We start from the raw sequence: 9,858 nt of genomic DNA, 5'->3' as shown, positions 1-9,858 counted from the left end.
CATACAGTTAAACAGCCATCACTAACATTGAGTGGCTGCTGCCAACATACTGATTCATCTCTAGCCACTTCAATAATTAAACATTGGATGTAATAAATGTATCCCTAGTCACTTTAAACTATGCCACTTTATATAATGTTTACATACCCTTTACTACTCATCTCATATGTATATACTGTACTCTATACCTATCTACTGCATCTTGCCTATGCCGCTTCGCCATCGCTCATCCATATATATTTTTATGTACATATTCTTATTCATTCCTTTACACTTGTGTGTATCAGGTAGTTGTTGTGAAATTGTTAAATTACTTGTTAGATATTACTGCATGGTCGGAACTAGAAGCACAAGCATTTCGCTACACTCGCATTAACATCTGCTAACCGTGTGTATGTGACAAATACAATTTTATTTTATTTTATTTGGCTAAGGTGTATGTAAACTTCCAACTTAAACTGTACATTTAAGGGCCAGCCGTGCTGCCCTGTGCTGAGCAAATTGTAATTTCCTAAATCCCTCTTTGTGGTACCTGACCACACGACTGGACAGTAGTCCAGCTGCGACAAAACTAGGGCCTGTAGGACCTGCCTTGTTGATAGTGTTGTTAAGAAGGCAGAGCAGTGCTTTATTATGGACAGACTTCTCCCCATTTTAGCTACTGTTGTATCAACATGTTTTGACTATGACAGTTTACAATCCAGGATTACTCCAAGCAGTTCAGTCACCTAGACTTGCTCAATTTCCACATGATTAATTACAATTATTAGTTGAGGTTTAGGGTTTAGAGAATGATTTGCCCCAAATACAATGAGTTTACTTTTGGAAATATTTAGGACGAACTTATTCCTTGCCACCCATTCTGAAACTAACTGCAGCTCTTTGTTCAGTGTTGCAGTCATTTCAGTCCCTGTAGTAGCTGACGTGTATAGTGTTGAGTCATCCACATACATATACACAGTGGCATGTCGTTAGTAAAGATTTAAAAAAGTAAGGGAAATAGACAGCTACCCTGGGGAATTCCTGATTCTACCTGGATTATGTTGGAGAGGATTCTATTAAAGAACACCCTCTGTGTTCTGTTAGACAGGTAACTCTTTATCCACAACATAGCCGGGGGTGTACAACCATAACAAATACGTTTTTCCAGCAGCAGACTATGATCGATAATGTCAAAAGCTGTACTGAAGTCTAACAAAACAGCCCCCCCAATCTTTTCATTATCAATTTCTCTCAGCCAACCATCAGTCATTTGTGTAAGTGCTGTGCTTGTTGAATGTCCTTCTCTATAAGCATGCTGAAAATCTGTTATCAATATGTTTACTGTAAAATAGCATTTCATCAGGCCAAAAGTTTACTAAGGGTTGGTAACAAGCTGATTGGTGAGCTATTTGAGTCAGTAAAGAGGGCTTTACTATTCTTGGGTAGTGGAATGACTTTTGTAGGCCTGAGGGCACACACTTTCTAGTAGGCTTTGATTGAAGATATGGCAAATAGTGGTGGCAAAAATGTCCGCTATTATCCTCAGTAATTTTCCATCCAAGTTGTCAGACCCTAGTGGCTTGTCATTGTTGATAGACAACAATCATTTTTTCACCTCTTCCACACTCATTTTACAGAATTCAAAATGACAATGCTTGTCTTTCATAATTTGGTCAGTTATACTTGGATGTTTTGTGTCGGCTATTGTTGCTGGCATGTCATGACTAACTTTGCTAATCTTGCCAATGAAAAAAATCATTAAAGTAGTTGGCAATATCAGTGGGTTTTGTGATGAATGAGCCATCTGATTCAATGAATGACGGAGCTGAGTTTGCCTTTTCGCCCAAAATGTAATTTAAGGTGCTCCAAAGCTTTTCTTGATATTATTTATCTTTGTTTCATAGTATAGTTTCTTCTTCTTTTGATTCAGTTTAGTCACCTGCATTCTCAATTCATGGTACTTTTGCCAGTCAGTTGCTACCAGACTTATTTGCTATACCTTTTGCCTCATCTCTCTCAACCATACAATTTTTCAATTCCTCATAGATCCAAGGGGATTTAATTGTTTTTACAGTCATTTTCTTAATGGGTGCATGCTTATCAGTAACTGGAATAAGCAATTTCCTAAATGTGTTGTCAAGTGCAGCGTTTGGTTACTCCTCATTACACACAACAGACTAGGGCTGTGGCGGTCTTAAACTTTTGTCAGCCGGTGATTGTCAAGCAAATAACTGCCGGTCGCACGGTAATTGACCGTTAATTAACATAAACACATTCAGAATCTCCTGGCTTCCACGCATAGCGTACAAGCCCTTGATGTAGACCTTTGGAAAATCTACATTTAAAAAAGTCTAATAAATCCATTTAATATAGCCTAAAACATCACAATAAATCCATTATTTATTTTAGATAGGTTTTGCTTAGAATTCTGTGGCATTATTCTATATTATTTTATAGTATGATTTAAGAATGGGCTGAATATAATAATTATAATTCCCTTCTCCCGGCTACGCGTGTGGAAGCACCTCTCACTCACATGGCTCTCCGGGATCGGGTCTTTCTCACAGGCTACAAGTGAAGACAGACACAAATGCGCGCGTCCTTATCCAATTCCGAGGCGCATATTGAAGATATTGGAAGAACTGTCCACATTTACTTTCATCAGCCAACAAGATGAGTAGGCCTAACAAACCGCAAAAGCACTTACCTATGTCTACTATCCCTCATAGTACAAATCTTGACCTATTGTATTCGGGACAGTTGTGGGATGCGATAGATCACAAATTAATACAACCACTAGCATTATAAGTGCGGCAATGCGCACACAGCAGTAGGCTATAAGCGTGAATGTTCTATTAGCATGTAACGCCCTGGCCATAGAGAGGGGTTTTTGTTCTTTATTTTGGTTAGGCCAGGGTGTTACATTGGGTGGGCATTCTCTGTTCATTTTTCTATGTTTTTGTATTTCTTTGTTTTGGGCCGTGTGTGGCTCCCAATCAGGCACAGCTGTAGTTCGTTGTTGCTGATTGGGTGTCACACATAAGTAGCCTGTTTTTCCTTTGGGTTTTTGTGGGTGATTGTTTCTGTCTAGTGTTTTCTGTGTAGAGTTAATCCTGACATGACTGTTTTGCTGTCGTCTTTTGTTTATTTTTGTAGTGTTCTCTTTTTCATTAAAACTCTAATGATGAACACATCCTCCGCTGCACCTTGGTCTCCTACTTTCACCGACGACGGCCCTTACATAGCAGGAAAACACCATTCTCAAAAGTGACCACAAGTGTGATTATGCATGTAATGCTTTTATTATGAAGGTGCATTATGATAGTGAAAATCATCTTACCCAAGCTTGAAACTCACGAGCTGCTTATGTATGCCATTTCGGCTCTACACCCATTGTAAAGCGTATTAACGTGCTTCATTTTAAGAAGTTATTTGGCCACTTTAGTTGTGATACAAACCTTATCTAAATCTATAGGCCTACGGGTTAGGCTATGATCTGGAAAAAGTCGCAAAAAAAAGCATGTACTTGAGAAATAAAGTTGAGAAATAAATATGATAGGCCTAGCCTATAGAAAGCTGATGGGATCCTCCTCTTTTTAAAAGAGGCCATCACTCTGTTTTCTCACACAATTGCATAGCTTATAAAAATGTTGTGCGACATGAGCTCATGGGATTAGATTTTTGAATACATTTGCATTGATGTCAGAGTGATTAGAGGGAAAATAGAGTGCTGAGTACCAGGCAGTTAGCAAGTTTGGTAGGCTACTAATGACCATCAGCAGCATAAGAGCTTGGAGAAGCCTATTTACCATGACTAAACTGTCAATTTGACTGCCGTCATGACTCGTGACTGCCAGTGAGGTGGTGATACGGTCACCATAACAGCCCTATCACAGACCAGCAAATATTATTTACATTATCAACATCAGAATCACTACAAAACGTATTGTATGACCTCTTATATGACCTCTTATACACTATATTAGGCACAGCCTTGGGACTTTGGTTTTCCTAGATATGGCTACTATATTGTGATCACTACATCCGATGGATTTGGATACTGCTTTAAAGCAGTATCTGCAGCATTAGCAAAGATGTGATCAATACATGTTGATGATTTCATTCCTGTGCTGTGTGTAACTACCCTGGTAGGTTGGTTGATAACCTGAACCAGGTTGCAGGCACTAGTTACAGTTTGAAGCTTTTTCTTGAGTGGGCAGCTTTATGAAAGACAGTCAATATTGAAATCAACCAGAAAATATACCTCTCTGTTGATATCACATACATGCATTTCACACATACTATCCAGATACTGACTGTTAGCATTTGGTTGTCTATAGCAGCTTCCCACAATAATGGGCTTTAGGTGAGGCAGATGAACCTGTAGCCATATTCAGACCTGCCAACCCTGTCCAACTTTTTAGAGTACCAGACGCACGCAGCAAATTGGAGATTCAACTTGCACGCATAGCACGTGCTTAATTGGGGTTGGAATACTTTCTTTCTTGACAGCATTCCATTTACACATATGGTAAAAGTCATTAACAAGATCTAATTAGAAAGAACACACACAAGTTTATTTTATTTTATTAAACAAATAATAACAAAGTTATTTGTTTAGGTATAAAATGTACAAACGTCTTATCCACGCAATTTTTTTTAAAACTCTGATATGATAAGAACAAATGTTTGAAGCAAAGCATCAGTATCAAATAAACATGTCATCCGTAATAAAAAACTAAAAGTTATGATAGGAAACAGTGGGTGAGAACAAATCTTCTGGAGACCTTCAACTGTTCAGGAAATAATTTCCTAGACATATTTGCCTGATAGCTAGCAGATTTAGCCTAACGCAGCAGGGCATCAGGGTAGACTTCTCTGTGGCAAACAGTTCCTCTGGTAATCATTGAAACCTTCTTGGTAACGAGGGCACTCAGCATGTCTGTACTGAGGGAGGCTCTGTACTGGGTTTTGTTGTTGGAAACGAGACTGAATATTCGTTGGCAGTCTGCATTGCTGTGGAATCTGACCAATATCACAACCAAAAGGTGGGAGTAGACCAGGCTGCCCTGCCTTTTCATTGTGCCGATTTCTCACCAGGCCTGATCCATGCGCATGTTGACCAGACTCTGCTCAAAGGTTGTTGCCTGATAGAGTCTAAACTCATCTTCCACCAGATCAACAGACGCTCCCTCAGGAATAATGCAGGGAAAGCGTGCCATGAAAAAGTTGAGAACTTGTCAGTCTGCCTGTTGGCAATGTCAGCAACCACTGCATGCTGGAGGAGCACATCTCAAAATGGAAATTTCAGCCACAAGTAGTCTACTGCAGAAGAACATATGTTTCTGACATCTGCATAGAAGGTCTTCAGATCCAGCTTGCCTTGGCCACCAAGTTCAGTCTCTATAGTAGAGGAACGCTTGTCACCTCTCAAACAGGGCCAGTCACTAGGGCCAGCTCACAAGTATTGGCTTTTTAGACACGGTTCCTAATCAACGCTAAAAGCAAAATCATTTTGAAAACATAAAAACAAAAACAAATGATCGCATCAACACAGACCGCAAACTGTCTACACAAAGCTAAAGTAGGCTACCGCAAAGAGAATCTGAACGCTGTTCGCCAGAACAGTCCGGTGTTTCAGCCTATGTAAAGGTGCCTATTGTATTTCTTTGCAGAAATGTCTTTGTATTTCATTTCAGAATTTCGAAATTGAGAAAATCTCAAATTGAGTGCAAGGGCATTTTAGATGCATTGCCTCTATAGCTAATACCGGACACTCATTCATTCTTTATCGCACAGTCTTCTAAATTCCGACTCCATTCAATGCCAAGATGTTTATATTTATTTTTTATTATACTTTTGTAATGCTTTTTGTGACGTGGATCATAATTACAGTTACAGGTTGTGTGATCCTCGTAATGTTACGTGGAAAATACAACTAATGGGACGCAGAATGAAATGTATATCCCACTCGCACAAATGCGACCAGTTATTTTTCGGATTTACATTTAATTTCTTTCACTAGCAAATCCAAGTGAACTGCTGGCCCTTTAGAGCCCACTGAATTTCCATCTTACGTTCGCTAACGCTAGCTTGAAACAATTTGTGTTTACCTTTCCACAAAAATCTCCATGTCCGTTGACACAAACTCCATACATGTCTGTGTGTTGCAGCTCAAGAATCGGGATGTTAGATTTAATTAGTGGATTTATTTTTTATTAAAATGTTCAAAAAATATAAAAAAATCAGGCCCTATTCATTACTGTGCACTTTTAACTCGGATCTCATACCTGCGTACATGGACGGAGAATTGCGTAGTTTGTACGCAAAATGTGTGCATGTTGGCAGGTCTGCATATTACTTAAACAGTATTTAACATGAGATCTAAGCTTTACAGGAATGTGGTTCTGAATATTGACCGCAAAACCGCCCCCATTGGCATTTCTGTCTTTTCTGTAGATTTTATAACCTTGTATTGCTACCACTGTATCATCAATGTGAGTTTCAGAGAATATGAATGTTACTAGCATGTTATTATCTGTTACTAACAAGTTATTGATTTCATGAACCTTGTTTCTTAGGCTACATATGTTAATGTGGGCTAATTTTAGCACTTTTCTGAGATGCTTGATTGTTTTTATTGCTTTACTTGGAAGCTTATCAGAAGTAGACATGCTCATGTTATTTTATTTGATATGAAAGTGCATGGTGAGCTGCAAACAGTGGACTTCCTACTAGGGCACACCACCTCAGTGCTAACACTATATCTCTGGTTCATAGGCACATGATTACTTCATACAATAGCTGTAGGATCAAAAGGGCAGGGCATTTAGGGGGACATAAATTAAGTCCCTGGGATAATGTACATTTGCTGCAGCATTACAACAACTCAGCGACAATGGTAGGGATTAACTGAGCTGGTCTTGGGTCATTCATAAGTCATTGTCTCAACGCAGCCTTGAAATCAAATCAAATGTATTTATATAGCCCTTCTTACATCAGCTGATATCTCAAAGTGCTGTACAGAAACCCAGCCTAAAACCCCAAACAGCAAGTAATGCAGGTGTAGAAGCACGGTGGCTAGGAAAAACTCCCTAGAAAGGCCAAAACCTCGGAAGAAACCTAGAGAGGAACCAGGCTATGAGGGGTGGCCAGTCCTCTTCTGGCTGTGCCGGGTGGAGATTATAACAGAACATGGCCAAGATGTTCAAATGTTCATAAATGACCAGCATGGTCAAATAATAATAATAATCACAGTCGTTGTCGAGGGTGCAACAAGTCAGCACCTCAAGAGTAAATGTCAGTTGGCTTTTCATAGCCGATCATTGAGAGTATCTCTACCGCTCCTGCTGTCTCTAGAGAGTTGAAAACAGCAGGTCTGGGACAGGTAGCACATCCTACTAGGGCACACCTAGTGTGCGCACATACATGAGTCCAGGAGCAAAGATGATTTGGATGGACTGTCATTCTTGTAGAGCGTCTTCTGTTTCCAGAAGGTGTCAAAGTTATCTATAAAAGTGATTCCAACAGCATTACAGTAATCTTTTAGCTAGGTATGTAATGCCAGTAGCCTGCTGAATATTTCACACCCGCGGTCCAAAAATGGTACCGGACCTGAAACAATTTGTCGCTTTTTGGAATCTTTCAGTGCTAGAATCAGTTCTTTAAAATATATTTTCAGAAGTTCCGAGCTAGCCCTCCTGATGTTGTTTGACCCCACATGGACTAAGACAGCGTCAGCTCCCGGCATCTGTAGTAGAACGGTTGGAAGCAGCCTTGTAATGTCCTGTACTCGAGGATAGCACAGGATTTTTGCCACTTTCGCCCCTGTAGTCCTCTGCAAGCAACAGTTGCAAAATTGAAAGTCCATGTGGTCCACATTGTCCCGGAATAAAGCAAAAATAAACACAGTTCCTGCAGCGTTGAAAACGTTCAATAGCAACCTTCATTTGAGACTGCTGGCCAGCTAGGCTACATGGGCTTCCATGTCTCTCTCCTTACAGGGAATTCTAAACTAAGTGAACAAAAAGAGCTCACACAAATTACAAAATTCTAAAAGCAGAAATATGTGTCCTCCTTTAAATCCTCTCACAGCGGTAAGCACGAAAGCAGTGTCTTTGCATGTACTGTTGGCAGCAGCATTGGCTAACGTTGGTAGCTATACAATGTAGTTCCATCCAGGTCAGGTTGCAGGGAATACAGCCACAAATAGCGTGGGACACCTATGCGGTCCCAGCCAGAAGGGCTAACCGCATCGCGGGTTGTGTTCAAGCTGTTCGTGGAAAACCCTGCTATCTTGATACTGATAGCTAACAGGTAGTAGCTGGCTACAGAAACAACTTTTTGGTCTGGCATGATCCTGGGACAGATGGTAGTGGTCACAACAACTGAGGCTAACCACGTTGCGGGATCCAAAATCAAAAAGTATATAAATCAAACTTTGTAAAGAGTTGCAAGGTGACATGCTGGTAAAAATATGTTTTCCATGCATTATAATCACCGTCCACGAGAAGCAGATGTGCATTTTCTTCTTTGCTTATGGCCCTATACAGTTTGTTGAGTGCAGTCTTAGTGCCAGCATCGGTTTGTGGACAGCTACGAAAAATATAGATTAAAACTTTCTCAGTAAATAGTAGGGACTGCAATTTATCATGAAGTACTCTAACTCAGGCGAGCAAAAACTTGAGACTTACTTAACATTAGAGATTGCGCACCTTCTCCCTTACCTGAGGCTTCCGTCCTGTCTAAATGATGCAAAGAAAAACCAGATAGATGTATGTTATCCATATTGTTGTTCAGCCACGACTTCGAGAAACATAGGATATTACAGTTCGTCAGGTCACGTTGAAAGGATAGTTTTGAACGGAGCTCGTCTAGTTTGTTCTCCAGTGATTGTACGTTCACCAATAGAACAAAGGGTAAGGGCCTCCCGAGTGGTCTAAGGCACTGCATCGCAGAGCTAGAGGCTTCACTACAGACCCAGGTTCGATCCCAGGCTGTGTCATAGCCGGCCGTGACCTGAAGACCAATTAGGTGGCGCACAATTGGCAGAGCGTCGTCCGGGTTAGGGGAGGGTTTGGCCGGCCGGGATTTCCTTGTCCCATCGTGCTCTAGCGACTCCTTGTGGAGGGCCGGCCACCTGCAAGCCGACTGGACGATGTTTACTCCGACACATTGGTACGGCTGGCTTCTTGGTTAAGCCAGCAGGGTCGTATTTCTCGACCTTCACCTCTCCTGAGTCCGTAGGCGATTTGCAGCGATGGGACAAGACTAACTACCGATTGGATATCACGAAATTGGGGGGGAAAGGGATAAAAAAATATATGTAAAAAAATAAAATAAAATAGGGTAGAGGCATTTTATGTACTCGCCGACATAATTTCGTTAGGATGCACACACGTCAGCCTCTCTTACGCCTTATATTTATTTTTTCCGCCCTTGGGAATTAGGGCCTGTTGAGGAAACATAGATTTAGGGAACACGGGACCCAGGGAACATACAGTTGTGGCCAAAAGTTTTGGGAATGACACAAATCTAAATTTTCAACAAAGTCTGCTGCCTCAGTTTGTATGATGGCAATTTGCATATACTCCAGAATATTATGAAGAGTGATCAGATGAATTGCAATTAATTGCAAAGTCCCTCTTTGCCATGCAAATGAACTGAATCCCCCAAAAACATGTCCACTGCATTTCAGCCCTGCCACAAAAGGACCAGCTGACATCATGTTAGTGATTCTCTCATTAACACAGGTGTGAGTGTTGACGAGGACAAGGCTGGAGATCACTCTGTCATGCTGATTGAGTTCGAATAACAGACTGGAAGCTTCAAAAGGAGGGTGGTGCTTGGGATCATTGTTCTTCCTCTGTCAACCGT

At 40.8% G+C, this 9,858-nt stretch overlaps 1 protein-coding gene across 1 annotated transcript in view; it reads right to left on the bottom strand.

The window, feature by feature from the left end:
* Window positions 1-9,392: 9,392 nt before the first annotated feature.
* kif6 (kinesin family member 6) overlaps window positions 9,393-9,858 on the bottom strand; it is a 104,677-nt gene continuing 104,211 nt past the window's right edge. Inside the window, exon 12 of the mRNA XM_045690343.1 lies at window positions 9,393-9,434. Within this exon, the coding sequence (XP_045546299.1) occupies window positions 9,393-9,434 (42 nt within the window). The remainder of the gene's footprint in view (window positions 9,435-9,858) is intronic.

Source organism: Salmo salar, chromosome ssa11, assembly GCF_905237065.1.
Source record: "Salmo salar chromosome ssa11, Ssal_v3.1, whole genome shotgun sequence".
In the NCBI taxonomy this organism is placed as follows: domain Eukaryota; kingdom Metazoa; phylum Chordata; class Actinopteri; order Salmoniformes; family Salmonidae; genus Salmo; species Salmo salar.
Note: the sequence above shows the minus strand (reverse complement) of the source record. Positions and strands in the feature narration are given on the sequence as shown.